Here is a 23,876-nt window from a genome sequence, read left to right as displayed (position 1 = left end):
ATCCCTGGCACAATGCTCAGCCTATGGTAGTTGCTCCAAAGGTATTAGTTTCTGGGAGTTCCCATCATGGCTCAGTGGTAACAAACCTTACTAGTATCCCTGAGGACTTGGGTTCAATCCTTGGCCTTGCTCAGTGGGTTAAGGATCCAGCATTGCCATAAACTGTGGTGTAGGTTGCAGACACAACTCGGATCTGGCATTGCTGTGGCTGTGGTGTAGGCCAGTAGCTGTAGCTCTGATTTGATCCCTAGCCTGGAAACTTCCATATGCCCTGGGCATGGCCCTAAAAAAAAAAAAAAGGACAAAACGGTATTAGTTTCCCTTCCCTTAATTTACATTACTCAGAACTGAACAGCTATATCCCATGTTTATGAGGTGAGCAAACTTTATTAAATTTTTTTTGGCCACCCCATGGCATGTGATGTGGAAGTTCTAGGGCCAAGGATCAAACCTGAGCCACAGCAGTGACAATGCCAAATCCTTAACTGCTAGGCCACCAGGGAACTCCTCAAACTTCTTAGACTTTTGAGGGGTAACAGTCCCCAAAGCACTTCCTCACTCCACCCACCTCACCACCCTACCCATTGGGCAAGGCTCTCTCTTTCCCAAAAGGACCAGCCTGAACACTATGCTAAGGAAATTGCAAGTTGGGAGTTCCCTGGTGGCCTAATGGTTAAGGATTTGGCATTGTCACTACTGTGGCTCAGGTTCAGTCCCTGTCCCAGGAACCTCTGGATTCTGCAATTGTGGCCAAAAAAATAAAAATAAAGGAAATTACAGGTTGAAGTACTTTTTCATTCGACCTAGGCAAAACCCCTGTTATCCTGGGGCTGGGGTGGGGGTGTTGAGCTGCCCAGTGACTGTAGGTAATTGACATCTTATGATATTGCAACTTTTTTTTTTTTTTAAAGGCTGCACCCATGGCATATGGAGGTTCCCAGGCTAGGGGTCGAATCAGAGCTGTAGCTGCCAGCCTATGCCACAGCCACAGCAATGCAGGTTCCCAGCCACATCTGCGACCTACACCACAGTTCCCGGCAATGCCGGATCCTTAACCCACTGAGTGAGGCCAGGGATCACACCTGTGTCCTCAGGGATGCTAGTCAGGTTCATTTCCACTGAGCCTCGATGGGAACTCCTGACATTGCAATTTTAATGTGTATATGAATCACCTGGGAATCACAGCAGTGCGTAGATCCTGATTCCGTGGGTCTGCAGACCACCTGCTAGCGAGACCATGCAGTGCGTTACAAAGCACTTCCAGGGAGTTCCCGTTGTGGCGCAGTGGTTAACGAATCCGACTAGGAACCATGAGGTTGCGGGTTCGGTCCCTGCCCTTGCTCAGTGGGTTAACGATCCGGCGTTGCCGTGAGCTGTGGTGTAGGTTGCAGACGCGGCTCGGATCCTGTGTTGCTGTGGCTCTGGCGTAGGCTGGTGGCTACAGCTCCGATTTGACCCTTAGCCTGGGAACCTCCATATGCCGTGGGAGCGGCCCAAGAAATAGCTGGGAAAAAAAAAAAAGCACTTCCACATCTTCTGGGCCTTTGGATTTCAGCACAATGATGGGAGGAAAACAAGAAAGATATCACTTTAGTGTTACAGGTGAGGAAGCTATAGTTTGGCTAAGTCAAGGTCACACTGCTAGTGTGGCAGAACTGGATTTAGTCCGCGCTCTTTCCAACATATTCGGAACTTAGTCCTATCCCCCAGCAGACCCTTTGCTGCCATCTAGCCTCTGGGACTGACTTTGGATTTCTGCCCCGCAGACCTCCCCAGTCGGTGATGGCAGACACGGAGAATAAAGAGGTGGCCAGGATCACATTTGTCTTTGAGACCATCTGTTCCGTGAACTGTGAGCTCTACTTCATGGTGGTATGTGGTCCTGGTTTTGCCTGCTTTGGTGCTTCCAGGGACTACTGGGAGGGTTGGCCCCTCTGCCTCGTTGGCGCACCAACAGAACGGACATCCTTGCTCATGGGAATTTCACAGAGGAAGGGCCCGACTCTGTCAGGGGCTGCACCCTTTAGCGTGGGTCTAACCGACTGCTGGCCCCCAGGATGGCAGCGGTGTGGGCACCCTCTCCCCTCCAGCCATCCAGCTATGATGCCTTCTTCACTCATCTGTCTTGGGTTCAGGGTGTGAATTCTAGGACCAACAGTCCGGTGGAGACCTGGAAAGGTTCCAAAGGCAAACAGTCCTATACCTACATCATCCAGGAGAACACCACCATGAGCTTCACCTGGGCCTTCCAGAGGACCACATCTCATGAGACAGTAAGACCCTCCCCTGCCTCAGACCCCCCCAGCTCCCAGAGGGGACCTCTGACCTGGGAGAGTGCCTAGCATTAGCTTAAGTATGAGCTTGAGCTTCAGAATCCAAGGATTAGAAGACTCTAAGCAGTCAAGCAGAGAACTCCCTCTTCCGGCCCCCTAAGGAGCATCTCGCCTTGTCCAAATAACTTCCAGGGGAAGATGACACTGCACACTCCTAAAATTACCTCTCTCTCCTGAGCAGACCCTGCCCTGAGGCCACATGTGATGCCTGATCAGATATGCCCTGTTCAGCCCTGTTCTTGTTTATAATAATAATTGTAACTCGGTTTTCTCTTCTTAACCCAGAGTAATGCAGACTCACTGCAAGAAAACTTAGGAGACAGAAATAGGGAGTTCCCTTGTGGCAGAGAGGGTTAAGGATCCAGCATTGCCACTGTAGAGGCTCAGGTCGCTCTTGTGGCATGCATTTGATCCCTGATATGGGAACTTCCACATGCCATGGGTGAGACCAAAAAAATTTTTTAAAGACATGAGCAAAAAAGAAGAAAATCACCCACAATCCTACTACCCAGAGATAACCCAGTTAACATATGGAGTATCTCCTAGCCTTTATTTCTCCATAAATACTTTTTTTCTTGTATAAGGAAAAAAGTGCTTTTTTAAAATATGAGAATCTACTGCATATATCCCCATGGTACTTAATATTTTTATATGTCATTTAAACTGTTCAGTCTCATTTTAAAATGACACAAATGGGGAGTTCCCCTTGTGGCTTCGTGGGTTAAGAATCTGAGTAGTATCCATGAGGATGAGTTTCGATCCCTGGCCTCACTCAGTGGGTTAAGGATCTGGCACGTTGCTGTGAGCTGTGGTGTGGGTCACAGACATGGATTGGATCCCATGTTGCCGTGGCTGTGGTGTAGGCCGGCAACTGCAGTTCTGATTCAACCCCTAGCCTGGGAACTTCCATATGCCGCGGGTGCAGCCCCCCCCCAAAAAAAGACCAAAAAAAAAAGACGCAAATGTAGGAGTTCTCTTTTGGTGCAATGAGTTAAGGATCCAGCATTGTCACTGCAGAGATTTGGGTTGCCGCTGTGGTTCAGGTTCAATCCCTGGCCCAGGAACTTCCACATGCTGTGGGTGTGGCCAATATAAATAAATAGATAGATAGATAGATAGATAGATAGATAGATAGATAGATAAAATGACACGAATGCTTCTAAAGACTTTTCTCAGGCATCATAGGTTAGCTCATGCTCTAGGTCCAGAGCACTCAACTGCTGCTGCTCAGGCCTTGGCCCACTCTCCTCTTGTCTCTTTATTTCCAGGGGAGAAAGTACACCAATGACGTGGCCAAGATCTACTCCATCAATGTCACCAACGTTCTGGATGGGGTGGCTTCCTACTGCCGTCCTTGTGCCCTGGAGGCCTCTGACCTGGGCTCCTCTTGCACCTCTTGCCCTGCCGGCTACTATATTGATCGGGATTCAGGAACTTGCCACTCCTGCCCGCCTAACACAATCCTGAAAGCCCACCAGCCTTACGGCGCCCAAGCCTGCATACCCTGTGGTCCAGGGACCAAGAGCAACAAGGTGCCAGCAGTGGGCCATGCATGCTACCCTTGGCCATCTGGATGGGTCACCTCAGAGGGTGGGGGTTCTCGAGGGGCTGATACCCAAGGACTCCCCCCGCCCGGTACACTCCTAGAGGATGCCCATCCAGGCTCTGACCTCGGGTGGAGAGTTCTTAGCTTGGTTTTCAGGGTCTGGGCCTCAGTCATGGACAAGTCTCCTCTTCAGGGGATGGGAGATCTGTGACCTGGTGCAGAGGGTTCTCTGGCATCTGTGCAGAGACCTGAAGGGAAGGAGTAATGGGACCTGTGGCTGAAATTCAGCCAACTTCAATGCAGCCCCTTATCATGCCCCCTCTTCTGGGGGAAGGTAGCCTAGCTTTGCTGGGACATACCGTTAATTGGCAGTGCTGTCTCCTCTCTCAGGGGTTTCTTCTAAAGTGGAACAGCAGTGCTGTTGCCCCAACACGCTGTCTGAATCTAAGAACATACTGCGACCAAAAGCTCTTAGTGATTCATTAATGCTTTTAAACAAACTTGTTTAAAACTGATCACAACCACAGGAACACACATCTCTGTGCGTAAGACATTGTTTATAGAGTTTGCAGACATCACTCAGTTTAGCTGTGCAGTAAATGCATCAATCCTGCAGATCCCTGGCGGCCTCTCTGGGGCACCTTGGACTTGCCACAAACATCCTCCCCCAGGGCTCCCTCTGCTGCTCTGGGAGGGACTGACAGTTGTGTAAGGCCACTCCTGCATGGGGATCTTAAGACAAGCAAGGAAGGGGTTTATGGTTCAGTTTCTCGCAGAAAGCCTGGGGCAAAGGAGCCTGGGGCTCAGTGAGTTTTAAATGGGGGAGGGGACCAGGCTTGTAGCTGCTCTTCTGCCATCTGGACACCCTTCTTCCAGTTAGCCCCCTGTTGTCTTCTGCTTGCACGTAAGAAGGGCTAGTTCATGTCTTCAGGGATATAACCTAGGCAAAGGAAGAAGGCTCCAGAATGTGACCAAACTACCTACTGAAAAAGAAGTCTGGGTTTGTACATTGTATATATGCTAATGATTGAATGGCGAGATGTACATAAACCCCACTAGCCTCTGTTTCGGGTCTTTTCTTTTTCTTTCTTTTATTTATTTATTTGTGTAGGCTGCTGCCCGCAGCAGCTTGATATGGGATCTCAGTTCCCAGACCAAGGATGGAACCTGGCTCACAGCAGTGAAAGCACTGAACCCCCAACCACCAGACCCCCAGGGCACTCTGTTTCACATCTTTTACTGCCCACCAATCCGTTCTTCCTCTTCTTTTACCCCACCCCCCCTCTGTGGGCTGGACCAGGCTGGGGAGAGTCCTGCCCCTCTCGGCCAAGCCCCCTCAAGGCCTAACACACCCCTTTCCTCTCAGATCCACTCTCTGTGCTACAATGATTGTACCTTCTCAGTCAACACTACGACCCGGACTTTTGACTACAACTTCTTGGCTTTGGGAAACACTGTCTCTCTGGCTGGAGGGCCGAGCTTCACTTCTAAAGGGTTGAAGTATTTCCACCACTTTACCCTCAGTCTCTGCGGAAACCAGGTAAGGTGTGCAGGTGCTGATGGTGTGAGGACAGGGGTGGGGGCAGTGGATCAGAGGCCAAAGAGGACACAGGAGATTCAAGCAGAGGATTGAGGAGATTCAAAGGTTGTTTTTTGTTTGTTTGTTTGTTTGTCTTTTTGCCTTTTCTAGGGCCGCTCCCTCAACATATGGAGGTTCTCAGGCTAGGGGTTTAATTGGAGCTGTTGCTGCTTGCCTACGCCAGAGCCACAGCAACGCAGGATCCGAGCTGTGTCTGTTACCTACACCATAGCTCACTGCAACACCAGATCCTTAACCCACTGAGCAAGGCCAGGGATCAAACCCGAAACCTCATGGTTCCTGGTCGGATTCGTTAACCACTGCACCACGACGGGAACTCCTGTTTTTTTTTTTCTTATAATGAAAAATGTTAGTAGTTCCCATTATGGCTCAGCCAGTTAAGAACCCGACAGGATCCATGAGGATCTGGGTTTAATCCCTGGCCTTGCTCAGTGGGTTAGGGATCCAGGGTTGCTGCAAGCTGTGGCATAAGTTGCAGACATGGCTTGGATCTAGCGTGGCTGTGGCTGTGGTGTAGGTTGGCAGCTCTGGCTTCGACTCAACCCCTAGCCTAGGAACCTCCATAAGCCACACGCGTGACCCTAAAAAAAAAAAAATATATATATATATATATATATATATATATATTTCAAAATATTTGTATTGGAGTGGAGTACAGTTGATTTACAATGTTGTATTAGTTTCAGGTGTATGGTGAAGCGAATCAGTTATATATAAACAGATATCCGTTCTTTCTTCCCACATAGGTTACTGCAGAACACTGAGCAGACAGAGGTTTTTAAATTATTATTTTCCCTGGGGACTTTTGTCTCTAAAATCAAATCATTTGGATTATAAACATTTAGGAAAATGAAAGTATTTAAAATAAGGTGTGCATTTACTCTTCTCTGACCTTTTCCCCTCAAAATGATTATACAAAAACTATGCACGTACATCAACTCTACTTCAATTAAAAGAAAAAAAAAAACTACCCAGGATAGAGCTTTTTATTTTTTTCCCCTTACGAAAGTAGTCTTCAAGGAGTTCCCTTCGTGGCTGAGCGGTTAACGAACCCGACTAGGTGACTAGGATCCATGAGGATGCAGGTTCAATCCCTGGCCTCACTCAGTGGTTAAGGATCCGGGCTTTGCCGTGAGCTGTGGTGTAGGTCGCAGACATGGCTCAGATCCTGTGTTGCTGTGTCTGTGGTGTAGGCTGGCAGCTGTAGCTCCGATTCAACCTCTCCCTAGCCTGGGAACCTCCACATGCTGTGGGTGCAGCCCCAAAAAGCAAAAAAAAAAAAAAAAAGCAGTCTTCAGTAATCATGGCACATGTCACTTGTTTTCTAGAGGCTGGATAAAATATTCTTAGTTCATCTATATGTATCTTTGCTGATAGTGAATGTTACCATCAGCATTTCGCACTGTTGCAAATATTGTGGGTCCAAAATTCAAAGGCAGACATGTAAAGGGAAATCGCACCGTGACTGTACTTGACTAAATTACAAACAAGTCTTTAGTGGTTGGAAAGTTAGTTTCAAATATTACAAAATCAAGAGCATCTTGAGTCTGTGACTCTGGGTGGAGCTAAGGCCTCTACACCACAGCAACATGCAAAGAAGTTGATTTGTTGGGAGTTCCCTGGTGCACAGTGCATTAGGGATCCTGTATTATCACTGTTATCGTTCAGGTTACTGCTGTGGTATAAGTTTGATCCCTGGCCTAGGAACTTCCAGAGCTTCTGCATGCTGTGGGCACAGCCAAAAAGGGAAAGAAAAAAAAAAGTTGATTTGTGTATATAGAGAGAACATGCCAAAAAATAAACTAATCTACGAAAGATTAGAGACAGATGTCTCTATCTTGTTTTTTGAAAGTCTTTGAAGAAGTTATAAGAAAGCCTTAGAAGTGACAGTGATAACTTGGGAATTGAGACTTATTAAAACAAGCCCAGAAAGTAAAAGTTCATTCAGTGAGTTGGGAGAGGGAAGATGGGAATTTGGAGAGTCTTTTTTTTTTTTTTTTTTTGATCTTTTTTAGGGCCCTATCTGCAGCATATGGAAGTTCCCAGGCTAGGGGTCCAATTAGAGCTGCAGCTGCCAGCCTACACCACAGCCACAACAAAGCCAAATCTGAGCTGCATCTTTGTTTTTTGTTTTTTTTTTTTTTTTCGGTCTTTTTGCCTTTTCTAGGGCCGCTCCCATGGCACATGGAGATTCCCAGGCTAGGGATCTAATTGGAGCTGTAGCTGTGGGCCTACACCACAGCCACAGCAACATGGGATCTGAGCTGTGTCTGTGACCTACACCACAGCTCACGGCGACACCAGATCCTTAACCCACTGAGCAGGGCCAGGGATCGAACCCACAACCTCATGGTTCCTAGTCAGATTCGTTAACCACTGAGCCACGACTGGAACTCCTGAGCTGTGTCTCTGACCTACACCGCAGTTCACAGCAAGGCCGGATCCTTATCCTACTGTCGAACCTATGTCCTAATAGATACCAGTGGGGTTTGTTACTGCTGTGCCACAACGGGAACTCCTATTTCCTTATTCTTATATAATGTAAAGATTTCCTTCCATTCTCATGTTCTTTATCTACTTCTTACAATTCTGAAAATAAACTGAGATAACAGATTTAGCAGCTTAGCTCTATTTGTACTAAAATTTATAACATTGAAAATCCTACATTCTAAATGCTTAGTCCAGGATAGAACTAGAGACTCTCGTGCTAAGTGAAATAAGTCAGAAAGGGAAAGACAAATACCAGGTGATATCGCTTATATCTGGAATCTAATATACTGCACAAAATGAATCTATCTACAGAAAAGAAACAAACTCATGGACATGGAGAACAGACTTGTAGTTGCCAAGGGGAAGGGAGTAGGATGGACTGGGAGTTTAGGGTTAGTAGATGCAAACTATTTCCTTTGGAGTAGATAAGCAATGAGATCCTGCTGTATAGCACAGGGAACTATATCTAACCACTTGTGATGGAACATGATGGAAGATAATGTGAAAAAAGATTGCCTATATATAAGTATATATATCTGGGTCACTTTGCTGTACAGTAAAAATTAACAGAATATTGTAAATCAACTATAACAATAATTTAAAAAATAAATGCTTAGCCCACTTAAATTTCAAATATTGAACAAATGATTTCATACTAGCAAGCAAGTTGTATATTGATATTCTATAAAATTAAGGACCTTAGAAGGAACAATATCTCAATGTTTCTTTTGTTACAAAGTCTCGAGGAAGGCGTCTCAATCCTACCGTCTTCTAGAGTTCTGTACAGTTTGGGTTGTTAAAGACTGGAGGAGAAGCAATTTTCTATTGATAAATACTTTTAAATGGAATAGGTTCCAACTGATCCTTAGATGTGCTCCCTTGAGATAGAGAGAGGGCTGACGATGGGGTCTGTTTTAACCCCCTGGGAGACTCTGTCTGGAAAGAGCTTCCAAGATGAGCTCCGAAGAAGACCCAGAGAAGGAATGTGAACCAGGCCAGGTGTTCAAGTAATTCTCATGGGATCAGTTACACATTTCAGTATCTAGGTACAGAAGGCCCTTAACTGGTGGGCTGGTAGGTCGGATCCCCACATGGGCTGCCACCATCACAACCCTTCTCACACAGGGCTCCCTGGGGACTCCAAGCAAACAAGACTGGGGATCTCTGAACCAGAGTGTGAGAAACTAGGACACCTGGGCCTTATTCTGAGCTTTAAATCTGTCTTGTAATTAGAACTGGGATGAATCATTCCACTGCAACATACTCCTGGAAGGCTGAAATTTTAGATGTGCGAAAACTGTTCCCTGTTCCCTTTGGGGAGCTTGTGGGAGTTCCTCTGTACCACTCACCCCTCCACACTTTTCCCTACATCCCCAGGGTAAGAAGATGTCTGTGTGCACGGACAATGTCACCGACCTCCGGATTCCTGATGGTGAGTCGGGTTTCTCCAAATCCATCTCGGCCTACATCTGCCAGGCGGTCATCATTCCCTCGGAGGTGACAGGCTACAAGGCCGGAGTGTCCTCGCAGCCTGTCAGCCTCGCCGATCGACTCATCGGTGAGTAGCACAGGTGCTCTAGCCTGTGAGAGCGTGCATCTGTAGGAGAGGGAGTGAGGCTGCCAGGCTCTGAGGGAAAAGGCCCCAGAGGAGGGGCCCAACATCCCAACCTGGTTTCTCTTCCATGCTGGGGGACCAAGTGCCCACGGGGCCGGCCACTGACAAACCTGTGGTCCCCTCTTTCATGAGCCACCCAGGGATGGGAGGGGATGAAGGAAGGAGGGAAGTGGGCAGGTACTGAAAGAACTGAAGTGGGTGCCAGCTAAATGCTACTAGTGAGAACTAAACAGGCGCTCTGATTTGGCAGGGGTGACAACAGATATGACTCTGGATGGAATCACCTCCCCAGCTGAACTTTTCCACCCGGAGTCCTTGGGAATACCGGACGTGATCTTCTTTTATAGGTGAAAATGAGAGGCCAGGCAAAGGCCAGGGCAACCCAGGGCTCCTCTGCAATCTCTGTGGCGTCCCTCCCTCTCTCGCCACCTACTACTTATCAAGCCAGAACACATCCAAAGTCTAGCAGATCCGCCCAGCCATGAGCACGAAAGGCTGGGAGTTTCCCATGCCAGCTTCTTGGGCCTTACTGGGGCAGGTCTGCCCCTGGCGGTGGGGAGGAGTATTGGATGACGACCCTTCCCACCTAAGGAGGCTCCTAGGAAGGCTCATGCACTTGCCAGCCTTTCTAGACCAGTGCATTTCCCCTTAACCAGATCTCCCTGAGCCCCACTCTCTCCTGTGTGTCAGGCTAGACACAAGTCCTGACTTCCCCAGCAAGGGAACTGTTCCATGTTGAGTTCGCGGCTCTCCAATGGCACAGACAAGTGACTCACTCCCCCATGGTGGCTGCTTTCTCTGCAGGTCCAATGATGTGACCCAGTCCTGCAGTTCTGGGAGATCAACCACCATCCGGGTCAGATGCAGTCCCCTGAAACCTGCTCCTGGAAGTCTGCTGCTGCCAAGGTAAAGGCATGTAACAAAGTCTCCCTTCCTTGGCCTCATTCCGTCCCAGGAACCAAAGATGACTGAAAAAGAGCAGAAGAGGAGACCATCCGAGATCTATTCGTGGGCTCTTGGGGACGCAGTCACGGCTCTAAACCCTTGATCTTTAGATGTCAAGAAGAGAGCAGAAGGAAGAGTCAAAGCTACCTTGGCTCTCCCTGACCACCATGGGGACAGCAACCCAGCAAAGTGACTAACTGCTGTGGCTGAGAGCCAGATCCAATTCCCTTCCTCCACTTACTAGCTCTGTTATGGACACAGTTCTTCTTTAGGGCTCTTCCTCCTTTCTTGTAAAATGGGGACAGTAATACATTTCTTCAGGGGGTCATTGTGAGGGTTAAAGGAGGCAATGAAGTTTGAGGACTTGCCCTGGTGTCTGGCAGGACTTGCTATTATCATGAGGATGAGTAAAGGTTTAGGAAATCCTAGGAATCTCCCCCCAACTGTAAGACCCACGTCTGAGTTTAATAGCTGAGTGCACTAATTTGATTGATTATAGACCCCCCCACCTCCCTTTTATTTCATATAACACCAACTAACCTCTTGAGGGGCACTGGTGTCTTGAGGAAGGTGGTTTGGGAGATGCTGCTCATAGACAACCACTGGTCAGGGAGACGGGGAGCCGAGCAGGACCTTCTGACTCAGCAGTGGTGTCAAAACACTGTCCTGCTTCCCACCCTCCATACCCTTCTATCCCCTCACCCTGAGAATCCCGTCCTTGTGGTGAACATCTCAGTAAAGAATGTGACACATAGCCTGAGGTTCATTCCTGAACCCTCCCCCACCAGGGAAGCTGCATCAAAGTGACTCTTGGAAAATGTCACATGTCCACGGGGAGAAGCAGAGCCTCTGAGGGCTTATTTGGGCAGCCATGCTAGAGCTCAGACAGCTTACGTTAGCTCTCATCTGAGGTCAGCAGCAAAAGTGGGCAGAGGACGGGAGCCTGGGGGAGGCCAGGAAGGCCTCTTCTCATCAGGGAAATCAGAGAGCAAAGCCTGGGTTAAGGGCTAGTTGGAAGGATCCTGGTGGAGCCAACAGTTTGACAAGGAGAGGATGCATCAGGCAAGCTCTATCTGAGAGGACTTCAGCCAGATCTTCCCAGCAGCCCAGCGAGTGAGCGCTCACGTCTCCTTTCTGCTCTGCCAGCACGTGCTCCGATGGGACCTGTGACGGCTGTAACTTCCACTTCCTGTGGGAGAGCGTGGCCGCTTGCCCGCTCTGCTCGGCTGCCGACTACCATGCCATCGTCAGTAGCTGCACAGCCGGGATCCAGGTAGGTTTCGCTGTGTGGGGGCTTCCCAGGAGAGAGGGGAAGGTGGTGTCTGAGTTCCTTGTTTTTCTCCCCAATAGAAGACCACTTACGTGTGGCGTGAACCAAAGCTGTGCTCGGGTGGCATCTCCCTGCCTGAGCAGAGAGTCACCATCTGCAAAACGATAGACTTCTGGCTGAAAGTGGGCATCTCTGCAGGCACCTGTACTGCCATCCTGCTCACCGTCTTGACCTGTTACTTCTGGAAAAAGAATCGAAAGTACGTGGTGGGATGTTGGAGTGTGGGGATGGCTGGGGTTGGATCACTGAGCTGGGAGGAGAGCATCTAGAGAGAGCACAAACTGATGGGGCCTTCTTTGCTTCCTTCCTTCCTTGCTTCTTCCTTTCTTCCTTCCTTTCCTTCTTTCTTTCTGGTCGTGCCCACCACTCATGGTCAGGGATTAAACCCGTGCCACAGCAGTGACAACACCAGATCCTTAACGGCTAGGCCACCAGGGAACTCCTGGGGCTTCTCTCTGGAGTTGGTCGCAGCCCCTGTGACTCTAACCAGAGACTTGTTGAGCCACTTTTCCTTAGTTATCCTGACTCCTAAACAGGGATGGTACCACGTGGCATTCTATGAATGGCTGTTAGATTCTCAAAAGAAAAGCAAAGAGAATTCTTAGTTTTGTTATTGTTAAAAATGAAAACAATGACTTCACAATTCCATTATTTCTATTAAGCTTTGAGGTCACAGAAACAGCTAGACTTAAGGAAAAAATATCACTGATCTGGGAGACAAGATTCCTTAGCTATATGGCCAGCCCAATGCCATTGTGGTACGCTTCAGCTCTGTTACCCACGGCATGGGAATATCTGTTTATGGCCCAGCCTTTCTCCTTCTTCCCCCTGCATTCCATACTTTGATGTCCCGTCTTTCCCATCCCCTTGTTTCCTAGACTGGAGTACAAGTATTCCAAGCTGGTGATGAACGCTACCCTCAAGGACTGTGACCTGCCAGCAGCTGACAGCTGTGCCATCATGGAAGGCGAGGACGTGGAGGACGACCTTATCTTCACCAGCAAGAAGTCACTTTTTGGCAAGATCAGATCGTTTACCTCCAAGGTAGGGACCCTGGCCAGTGCACTGAGCTCAGCCTGGAGCGCTGGAGAAGACACCAGTCCTGGGACACCAAATGGCCCCACGCCATTTAGGGACCACTGTCCTGCTTTCTGTGCCTCTGCACCTGGCTTCTGCTTTCTGTGCTTCCACGCTTTCTCCTGGGGCCCTTTACAAGCTTCCTTCTCTCCCAGTACGCACTCCCAGGGATGGACTGTTTGGGCCTTTTAACTTCCAGGAGTATTGGGCCATCCGTGTTGTAAAAATCCTCCCCCTCCCTCGCCCCAATTTTTTTTTGGGGGGGGGGTTGGTGATCTCTAGGATCAACTTCTGGTAGAAGTGAGGCTCTCCTTTGGCCAGTGGAGGGAGCTGTAATCCAGATATCAGGGTGCAGTCCTTTGGGGGTTGAGTCATGGCCAAGTCTTAAGCTCTTCATCACTGAGCAATTCTGAGCTGGGAGAGTTGACTCTATGTGGGCAGGTGCATGAGTTGGAAGCTCATACATATAACATAGGCAACACTGTCGCTGGGCGTGAGGCAAGCAGAAAGGATTCCAGCAACAGCTCCAGGGCCACTGCCCTCTGCAGCCCTACTCTGCCTGCACCCACAGCTCACTGCTGCTCTGAACCAGTTCATCCAAACTGGGTGGGGACGGTGGTAAGAGGAAAGGACGGGACTGGAGGGATGGCGAGGAAAGGCAGGCAGGCGGGTAGGTACTGGCTTTGCTGAATCTCACTTCTTTGTAGTGACCTTCCAGGGTGACTCCCTCGGCCTCCCCGAGACCTTGACTTTTTTTTTTTTTTTTTTTTTATTAATGGGAAAACTACTTACCCTGGGATCCTTGGGTGTTTCTGGAAGTTCTAGAAACTGCAAAGATGTGAAGCAAGGGTTTTAGAGCTGCTTCTTATCCTCTGACTGAAGGGAACAAGAAGAAGAGAAGAGATCTTATGGCCCATGTTTCCACAAAGGCACTGCAAGCAGGAATTTCGTGAGGGTTCCTTCTGTCACCTGTTTTTCCATTTCTCTCCTTTGTTCCCCAAACTTGTCCACGTGCAGCAGCCAGCTCCTGTCACCATCTCTCTTTCAGAGGACTCCTGATGGATTTGACTCGGTGCCACTGAAGACCTCGTCAGGAGGCCCAGACATGGACCTGTGAGGGGCACTGCCCTGCTGCACCTGCCTCCTCGCCGGGCACAGCACCTTCTAAACCTGTGGCAATGTGGGTGCCAGCTTCCTGCCACACCCACTGCTGGAAATCTCTTCATTGTGGCCTTATCAGAAGTTTGAATTCCAGATCTTTGTTTTGTTTTTTAATAGAATCCCTGAACCCTCCTTTCTGCTTGCCTCAAACCTGCCAAATATACCCACACTTTGTTTATATTACTCCCTTGCTTGCATCTTGTTTCCCAAAATGGTCCAGCCTTCGGAACCATCGCTTCATCGGCTCATATTTCTTAGAGCTCCGGAATGAAACTATTTCTCTCTTCTTAAGTATAGAGATGACTTCCTCTGGCCTCTTATTTAAGGGCAGAGGCAGCTGGGAGTTTCCCTGACCACTTGCCCTCAGCCCATGACTTAGGAGAGGCTGGCTCAGGAGGTACTGGTGTCCCCTCGTGGTGGCCTGGACTCAGCTCTCCTGGACACCAGCGCAAATGGGTATAATGGATGGGTGGAGGGCAGGGGAGTAAGGCCTGGGTGAGAAAAGACTTGATAAGCATAAAAAGAGGCAAGACGGAAGGTTTTTTGTTTTTTAAACTAGGTACATCATTCCCTTTTCTTAAGGAAGCTATAAATATTCTCACCAGAGTCACAGAGAAAGTTCCTTGAGAAAATGCCCTGATGGATCCATTCTTCCATCACCACCCCAGAGAGGAAGCACACTGCCAGTGAGTAAGAGTCCTCATCCTTGAGGCCCCTGTTCCTAGAGGCTTGGGCCATGTTAGGGCACGGGTGTATCATGTTTTGAAAGAACACACGGAGGTGAAGGTTTTAATGGGGCCATGTGGGGGAGCCAGCCCACAACAGGAGGGGCCTGAGGTGGCCATGATGTCTGCTTCTAACCTGAGTTCATCTGCTCAGCCACAGAATAAACAACCTCTAGGCTGCCCAAGAAAGGCATGGACTTCCAGTCCTTGCCCCAGCACCAGATCCAAATCAAGTCTTCAAGTAGGAAAGCCTGGGGGAGATGGACAAAGTGTTCACCAAACTGGGACCCTTCCCACTTTCAATTCCCTGTCCTCCCCTTTTTCCCATTCTCATTTCCTTCATGTGCTAAAAAACTAAAGAGACCTGTGGCCCCAGGTTTTGGTAGCACCCCTTTTGAAAGGTGAATAAAGTGAACCTCCTCTGTGGCCCTTTTCTCCACTTCCACACCAAGTATAAGCAATGACCTTTATGCATCTAGGATGGTAAAACTGGAGCAAGAGTTTAAATTCTCTTTTTCTTCCTACCAATGGCAATTCTCTTTCCCTCATTAGCAGACTAAAATGACCGTCCTTGGTCAAGGGTCCAATTGCCCATAGTTTGTGACTGTCCCCTTTCTCAAATGGCCATTTGTTGACCAGATGTTAGGTAAAGGACGGAAATGGCACTTCTAGGTGGTTTGTCTGTCACATGATGTTTTGCTGATCTGATTGGCCACTGCTGCCCTGCAGGGTCTTATAAAAGAGACAGTGAGAACTGGATCCCAGCTGTGATGTCTGGCCAACAACAGCACCACTGAAGGCAGGCTGTTCCTTTGGTTCAATAAATCTAGAAGCTTTTCTTTGGTATCTAAATCCTCCCTCCTCTTGTAGGGTTCAGGCTTTCAGAACCTGTGGCTGTGTCGGAATTTCTCCTGATGGATGCAGATAGCTAGCTTCTGAGCTCCAGCCTAAAGTTTTCTGTAGCATCAACAATACCCCAGGCATCTGCTTTTCCAGGGAACAGCTTTCTTTTGTGACAAAAGCCACAGAAGGTCTTTAGATTATTCTAGAGCCAGATGGAAAAAGTACATACCTACTGACTTCTTTATTCTGATCTTGAAAGTGAGTTCCCCCAGAGCAACCTCAAACTCCACTGATTTAGTCATAATGCTTCAGCAGATCGTCCCTGTGTCCTGCCAGGAACTCATGAGCTATGCTATCGGGGTCACCTGATGCTCTCTAAACAGCTTAGACACATTAGATACTGTTTAATAGCTCTGCTGAGATGTAGTTCAAATACCATACGATTCGCTCATTTAAAATGTACAATTTGGGGAGTTCCCCTTGTGGCTCAGTGGGTTAAGAACCAACTAGTATCCATGAGGTGCGGGTTTGATCCCTGGTCTCACTCAGTGGGTTAAGTATCTAGCATGGCTGTGGCTGTGGCTGTGGCTGTGGCATAGGCCAGCAGCTGCAGCTCTGATTCAACCCCTAGCTGCCTGGGAACTTCCATTTGCTGCAGGTGCAGCTGTAAAAAAAAAAAAAATAAAGTATAATTTGATAGATTTTAGCATACTCACAGAACTGTGCACCCGTTATCACACTCAAATTTAGAACAGACATTTTATGTGGGGAAAAAACTACAGTGTTTTGCACAAGCAATTGGGAGAGGGAATGTGGGCTCGGGAGATAAAATACTCAATCCTATTTGGTTACCTAGAGTCCAAGAAGACACATGTAACTCTCCTCATGCAGGTGTCACCTGTATGTGGCTGGGAATACAAATGAAGAAGATGGTGACTCAAGGACCAGGGGATTTCTTATGTTAACAAACCTTTTTTTTTTTTTTTCCAGTCTCACTCTATATTAAAGACTGACTATATTTATACAACAGAGACTTTGTAATGGATTTTTCAACGTTGTGAAACTCAATTTTGGTCTCCTCAAGACTGCCTGGATTTCCTTTTTGCTCTGTATTCCATAAATTTGTAGTTTGTTACAGGATGGGTATCTCCTGTCACATTTGTGTGTGTGTGTGAAATAAAAACATAATTTCTAGCTTTTTTTTTTTTAACATAAGTTGGATGGCTGGATGGGTGAGTGAGAAGTGGTAAATGTCCTTGAAGCTTAAACTGAAGAGGAAAAGGATTCTGGCACTCCAGAGTGACAGAGAGAAGAGCGTGCTTAGGAGCAATGCAGACCTAGCACCCATCAACCAAGGCCTCGGATTCCACAGGAACAAAACACATCTCATGATGCTTTACCTCCCAATATGGGGTGAGGATCAAAAGAGAACACTTAGCATGTCAGTTCCATTCCCTTCCGGTTCAGGTTTGTTTTTTTTTTTTGTCTTTTTGCTATTTCTTGGGCCGCTCCCGCGGCATATGGAGGTTCCCAGGCTAGGGGTCCAACGGAGCTGTAGCCACCGGCCTACGCCAGAGCCACAGCAACGCAGGATCCGAGCCGCGTCTGCAACCTACACCACAGCTCACGGCAACGCCGGATCGTTAACCCACTGAGCAAGGGCAGGGACCGAACCCGCAACCTCATGGTTCCTAGTCGGATTCATTAACCACTGCGCCACGACAGGAACTCCTGGTTCAGGTTTTTCTTGGGTGGCACTGAGGCCAGCCACATAACAATGACCCTGCCAAGACAGGTGAAATTAGCTTATTTGGGTATGATGTGGATTATTATGGACTCGATGTAGATAAAATCCTAGAGGAAATAAAAGACCCACCATTTCCCAGGACAGCTGGATTTTCCTGCTTCAGGGCTTTCCTTCACAACAGTAGAGGACACTTACTTCCTGAAAAAGAATTCCCTCAGCCGGTTGGCTGTGATTTACATGTTTTGATTGAGTGGTACCTAGGTTGCAGGGGTGCTTAAATACTTTGGACATCACCCCTGCTTACAAGATAAAGTCTAAACTCTTAAGAAAGGAAACTCACATTAATGTGGCATTTCTATGTGCCAAGCCTGGACTAAGTGCTTCATAGCATTGCCCTCTTGGTTTTCAGAACAGTCTAGAGACAGGGACAATTCCCATGATAACAGTTGAGGAAACTGCATCTCTAACAGATTTAGTAATGTGGTCTACACGGCCCCTAACACCACACCCTTATACTCTAACCACACAGCTTTTTTTTTTTTTTTCTTTTCAGGGCCACACCTGAGGCATATGGAAGTTTCCAGGTTAGGGGTTAAATCAGAGCTACAGCCACTGGCCTTTGCCACAGCCACAGCCACAGACACGCCAGAACCAAGCCTCATCTGTGACCTACGCTGCAACTTGCAGACAGGCCAGATCCTTAACCCACTGAGTGAGGCCAGGGATCGAACCCGAATTTTCCTAGATACTAGTTGGGTCCTTAACCCACTGAACTACAAAGGGAACTCCCACACTGAATTTCTGACTGTCCCGCAGTCATAAGCTCTGTTCCACTTCCCTGCCTTGACATCAGCATCTGCTTCTGCCCCTGCCCATTCTTTCCACCTGAGAAGACCCCCCAACCAGTGCTCAAAGTCACCCCAATGTGAAACCCTCCCTGCCTCAATATGAAGAAACAATTACATGGGAGTGCTGCAGTTAACTGAGGTGAATTCAGCCATACACCGTGCAGGGTCCCCGTGCATCAAATAAGCAACAGATACCACCAAGGGTGAAACTGGCAGGGAGGGAAATGCGTAAAATGAAACATACTGTCAGGTAACCAGGCAAGAAGATACTAATGACTTGGTCTAAAACTTAAGAAGACATTTAATTGATTAAGAACCCCAGGGCATGATGCAACCACTATGGAAAACAACATGAAAGTTCCTCAGAAAACTAAATATAGAACCACCATATGATCCAGCAATCCCACTCCTGGGCATCTATCTGGACAAAACTTTGATTCCAAAAGATTATATGCGCCCCTATGTTCACAGCAGCACTACTCACAATAGACAAGACATGGAAATAACCTAAATGCCCATCAACAGATGAATGGATTGAAAAGATGTGGTACATGTATGCAATGGAATACTACTCAACCATTAAAAAAAAACACACAAAATGATGCCATTTGCAGCAACATGGAGGCACCTAGAGATTCTCATACTAAGTGAAGTAAATCAGAAAGACAAATACAACATGATATCACTTATATGTGGAATCTAAAAAATGGCACAAGGTCACCTATTTGCAAAACACAAATAGACTCACAGATGTAGAGAAGAGACCTGTGGTTGCCAAGGGGGAGGGGGAAGGGAGTGGGGTGGACTGGGAATTTGGAGTTATAAAGCAAACTATATAATAGCTTGTTATATAATACAAACTATTATATTTAGAAAGAATAAACAACAAGGTCCTACTGTATAGCACAGTGAACTATCTCCCATCTTCTGGGAGAGACCATGATGGAAAACAATGTTAAACAGAATATATATACATATTGGAGTTCCTGTCATGGCTCAGTGGTTAATGAATCCGACAAGGAACCATGGGGTTGTGAGTTCGACCCCTGGCCTTGCTCAGTGGGTTAAGGATCCGGCGTTGCCGTGAGCTGTGGTGTAGGTCACAGACGTGGCTCGGATCCTGAGTTGCTGTGGCTCTGGTGTAGGCCGGCAGCTACAGCTCAGATTCGACCCCTAACCTGGGAACCTCCATATGCCGCAGGAGCGTCCCTAGAAAAGGCAAAAGGACAAAAAAAAAGGATATATATATATATATATATATATATATATATATATATATGTAAACTGAGTCACTTCACTGTACAGCAGAAATTGGCATAACATTGTAAGTCAACTACACTTTAATAAAAAATATTAAAAAAAAAAAAGAACCACAGAGCAACAGTGGAGAAATTGATAGAGGGTTGCATATACAAAACATCATGGACAATTGAAGAGCTATTCAAGGAGAGTTTGGAATATAAACTAATTCTATTTTAGGGCCGAAATTGTTTATTAACAACTAGTAATAAAATGTAGTTCCTGGAATTCCCTAGTGGCTCAGTCAATTAAGGTTCTGGCGTTGTCACTGCTGTGGTGCAGATCCAGTCCCTGGCCCTGGAACTTCTGCATGCCGCAGGCACTGTCAACACTCCCCTCCCCCCAAAACAAATCCCAAACAAATAAAATAAAATGCAATTCCCCACATAATACAGTGTGGCAGGAGAACTGATCCCTCATTCCAATTGGAACAGAGGGAGAGGCAAGATCAAAGGCCCCCAGGTCCCTGAAGCCCTCCCTGACACACACTGTTTTTAAATAGTTCCTTCCTCTTTGCCCAAGAACAGCAACATCAATTTCCTCTGTGATTGCATCTCTTATAGGAGGGAGTGGGCAGTGAGAACTGGAGGGCACGTTGTCAGCTCTTCCTGAAAAATGGTAAAATAAATATTTCTGTACTGTGGGAACCCAGAAGGGTGCTGAACTAAGCTGGGGGAGGGGTGACGAGGTTATCAGCCGCCAGGAGGAAGGAGGAATGAGCCAGTCTGGAAGAACAGGGGAAAGGGAGATCCAGGGAGAAGGAGCTGGCCCAAAGCTCAAAGTTAGGAAGGGGAGCCAGAAGTAGGAGCTCAGGATGGAGACTGTGAGGGGGGAATGCCATTCGGTCAAAAGAGAAGATGTTACAGTTAGAGAAGGGTAGGAGGCAAATCACGAAGGGCTTCGCAAACTATGTTTGGACAGTCGCCTGAAGGCAATAGGTAGCCACTGAAGGCTTCCAACGAGGAGGCGGAGGACAGGGCTTGCTCGTCAACCCCTGAGAAATACTGCTGCAAATCCAAGACAAAAAGAGGAACAGGTATTCTTGTTGTGGCTCAGCAGTAATGAAACTGATTAGTATCCAAGAAGATGCGGGTTCAATCCTCGGCCCTACTCAGTGGGTTAAGGACCCAGCATTGCCATGACCTGTGGTGTAGGTCATAGACACGGCTCAGATCTAGCATTGCTGTGGTTAAGGTGTAGGCCAGCAGCTGCAGCTCGGATTGGAACCCTAGCCTGGGAACTTCCATATGCCTCAGGTGTGACCTTAAAAAGAAAAAAAAAGAGGAACAAAAAGAGCAAGGAGGTGCTAAAGTGAGGCCCAACAGAACCCTCCCACATTAGCCAGCTCTAAACTGGTGATAAATGAGGATGGTGGGGAGTTCCCATTGTGGCGCAGTGGTTAACGAATCCGACTAGGAACCATGAGGTTGCGGGTTCGGTCCCTGCCCTTGCTCAGTGGGTTAACGATCCGGCGTTGCTTTGAGCTGTGGCGTAGGTTGCAGACGCGGCTCGGATCCTGCGTTGCTGTGGCTCTGGCGTAGGCCGGTGGCCACAGCTCCGATTAGACCCCTAGCCTGGGAACCTCCATATGCCGCGGGAGCGGCCCAAGAAATAGCAACAAAAACAACAATAACAACAACAACAACAAAAAGACAAAAGACAAAAAAAAATGAGGATGGCAACCATGGCTGGATGCCCCGCCCTCTTTTCTTATTCCCTCCCTACTCATTGCCCTGAGCTACCCACAGGCTGCCCAGGACTCCCAAGGCATTATCTCACCTAGGACTGTGCTTCTTAAACCCACAACAAGCCTCTACACCCTCAGCCTACTCCCAGAAACTCACTGAACCAACAGAAATGCAATAAGGACCCACCAAGTATAAGGCACTGTGCTAGGTATTGCGGGGATAAGGATGCAAATATCCAATGATTTCTGCCCTGTAAGATAAAACTACATTTTTTGCCAAGTTCCTCAAGGCCTTGTTTTCTCTCTTTCTTTCTTTTTTTCTGTTTGCACATGCAGCATATGGAAATTCCCAGGCTATGGGTTGAATTGGAGCTGCAGCTACAGGCCTATGCCACAGCCATGGCAGGATCAGAGCCACATCTCCAATCTACTACATAGCTTGTGGCAACGTCAGACCCTTAACCCACTGATCGAGGCCAGGGATGAAACCCCCACCCTCATGGATATGAGTCAGGTTCCTAACCCACTGAGCTACAATGGGAACTCCAAGGCCTTGTTTTCTGCTAAGGAATGTTAACAAAGAGACAATTCAAAATATTAGACTATCTTAGATACTCACCAGTGTTCAGGTTTGGGCTCCATTGTTTAACTGACCTGGGTCTCAGTTTCCTCATATAAAAGATAAAGGAGTTGGCCTAGTTATTCTCCAGTTGGGGGTCCTTGAGGCCCTGGGTCCTCAGATGCAGCACTTGAGAACTATCCTCAGTAGTGAAACCTGATGGAAATCACACATCCGAAAGTGGTATGGCTCCATAACTAAAGTTGGTTTTTTTCTGTGTTAGCTTGTGGCAGGAATTACTGAACATGGTACCATGGTTATTTCCTGTTGATAAGAAATCCACACTGGCAGCAAGCATGTCTGATTAGTAAGAAGGGAAAATAAATCATTGTTTTAAAATCATGTTTGTTAGCCAAAAGTATTTCAAAATATGAGGGGGGCTAGGTGATGAAAAGATTAGGAATTATTAGGTTAGGAGGTAGTTAAGAGTCACCTCCAGCTCTAAAAATCCTATGATTCTGGAGTTCCCGTTGTGTCACAGCAGAAACAAACCCGACTAGGACGCATGAGGACATGGGTTTGATTCTTGGCCTCGATCCTTGGGTTAAGGATCCAGCGTTGCAGTGAGCTGTGGCGTAGGTTGCAGATGCAGCTCAGATCCATTGCTGTGGCTGTGGCTGTGGCGAAGGCCAGCAGCTGTAGCTCGGATGCGACCCCTAGCCTGGGAACTTTCATACGCTGTGGGTGCAGCCCTAAAAAAAAAAAATTTAAAAAAAGTCCTGTGATTCTAAGCTGATAAATGAAATACGCTATTACATTATTCTGTTATACTTATCAGGAACATGAACATTGTAAGGGAAGATGTCTGTAATCTCATGATAAGACTAATGTTGAAAATTCTTAAGGAAGTTTGGAGCAGTCAGGATTTTAAGGCCATCCTTCCAGTTATGCTGATGACCCTCTTAAAGGATTGGCCCAGTGTCTTCCTCCCCTAGACACTGTGGGCACTATGAGTACTGTGCAGCCCCAGCAGCACACATCACTGTCTTGAAACTGAGCAAACAACACATGCTGGCAATGCCTTTACTGATATGGAAGCAGTCAGCTCCCACCACAGACTTTGAGAAGATTTCAAGGAACCCGACCCTTTGAGGACAGTCTTCTTACATGCTTTCTTCAGAGACTGTAGCTCCTGACACTTTCTTTCCACTGATTTTAAATCTAACAACCTAGGCAAGCAGAATCTAGGGGGGCAAATCCAGACAACTCCTCATGTGTCCCTCTAAAAGATCATTCATGCTTCTCCAACCCTGTGTTCTTAAATATAGGTAAAGGGACAATCCAGTTCACCAAATAAGCAACTTAATAAAGGTATCTTTGGAGTTCTTCTGTGGTACTATGGGTTCAAGATCCAGCATTGTCACTGCAGTGGCTTGGGTTGCTCCTGTAGTGCAGGTTTGATCTCTGGCCCAGGAACTTCCACATGCCACTGTCCTGGCCAAAAAAAACAAAAACAAAACAAAACAAAACACCGCCACCACAACAAATTTAAAAAAGAAAAAGAAAAGTATTCTAACTCAGGCAGGAGAGGAGGAATCTTGAGCTGAGGTAATCTGGGGACTAAAATTTGTAGGCACACTCAAGTCTCAAGATGGAGAAGAGAGTAGAGGTTCAGGGAGAGAGTCCAACCTTAGGACCCAAACTTCTACAGTCCAAACAGGCATTTACCGGAGGTGCCAGCTTCCAAGCTAGTAATTACACTAAAAGGCCTCTGCCTCGCCTTAGGTGTGCCCTTTAACATGAGGAGGAAACAGGCACTCATTTTTCTTTCACAGGGCAAACAAGAGCCCCTGCAGAGCAAGACAATTGATGAGAAAGCACAACACCTCCAACAAGCGGACCCGACCTGGACACAGCTCGAGAGGCCCACGTCCACCTATCCAGCCAACCTCTCCGCGGCCCCGCCCTCCTCTCCGCGGCCCCGCCCTCCTCTCCGCGGCCCCGCCCTCCTCTCCGCGGCCCCGCCCTCCTCTCCGCGGCCCCGCCCCCCACACAGCCGCTTCCGGCGAGA

At 47.7% G+C, this 23,876-nt stretch overlaps 1 protein-coding gene across 1 annotated transcript in view; it reads left to right on the top strand.

Moving 5' to 3' along the window:
* The window catches only part of ELAPOR1 (endosome-lysosome associated apoptosis and autophagy regulator 1), a 69,011-nt gene extending 54,731 nt beyond the window's left edge, over positions 1 to 14,280 (top strand). Inside the window, exons 12-22 of the mRNA XM_047785131.1 lie at positions 1,767 to 1,872; positions 2,136 to 2,273; positions 3,602 to 3,865; positions 5,246 to 5,419; positions 9,347 to 9,527; positions 9,835 to 9,931; positions 10,389 to 10,490; positions 11,676 to 11,802; positions 11,880 to 12,058; positions 12,738 to 12,903; positions 13,985 to 14,280. Coding sequence (XP_047641087.1) covers positions 1,767 to 1,872; positions 2,136 to 2,273; positions 3,602 to 3,865; positions 5,246 to 5,419; positions 9,347 to 9,527; positions 9,835 to 9,931; positions 10,389 to 10,490; positions 11,676 to 11,802; positions 11,880 to 12,058; positions 12,738 to 12,903; positions 13,985 to 14,053 — 1,603 coding nt within the window. The 3' untranslated portion in view covers positions 14,054 to 14,280. The remainder of the gene's footprint in view (positions 1 to 1,766; positions 1,873 to 2,135; positions 2,274 to 3,601; positions 3,866 to 5,245; positions 5,420 to 9,346; positions 9,528 to 9,834; positions 9,932 to 10,388; positions 10,491 to 11,675; positions 11,803 to 11,879; positions 12,059 to 12,737; positions 12,904 to 13,984) is intronic.
* Positions 14,281 to 23,876: the final 9,596 nt, after the last annotated feature.

Source organism: Phacochoerus africanus, chromosome 6 (genome assembly GCF_016906955.1).
Source record: "Phacochoerus africanus isolate WHEZ1 chromosome 6, ROS_Pafr_v1, whole genome shotgun sequence".
Lineage (NCBI taxonomy): Eukaryota > Metazoa > Chordata > Mammalia > Artiodactyla > Suidae > Phacochoerus > Phacochoerus africanus.
The sequence above is the reverse complement of the archived record's forward strand: the minus strand, read 5'-3'. Positions and strand labels throughout refer to the sequence as shown.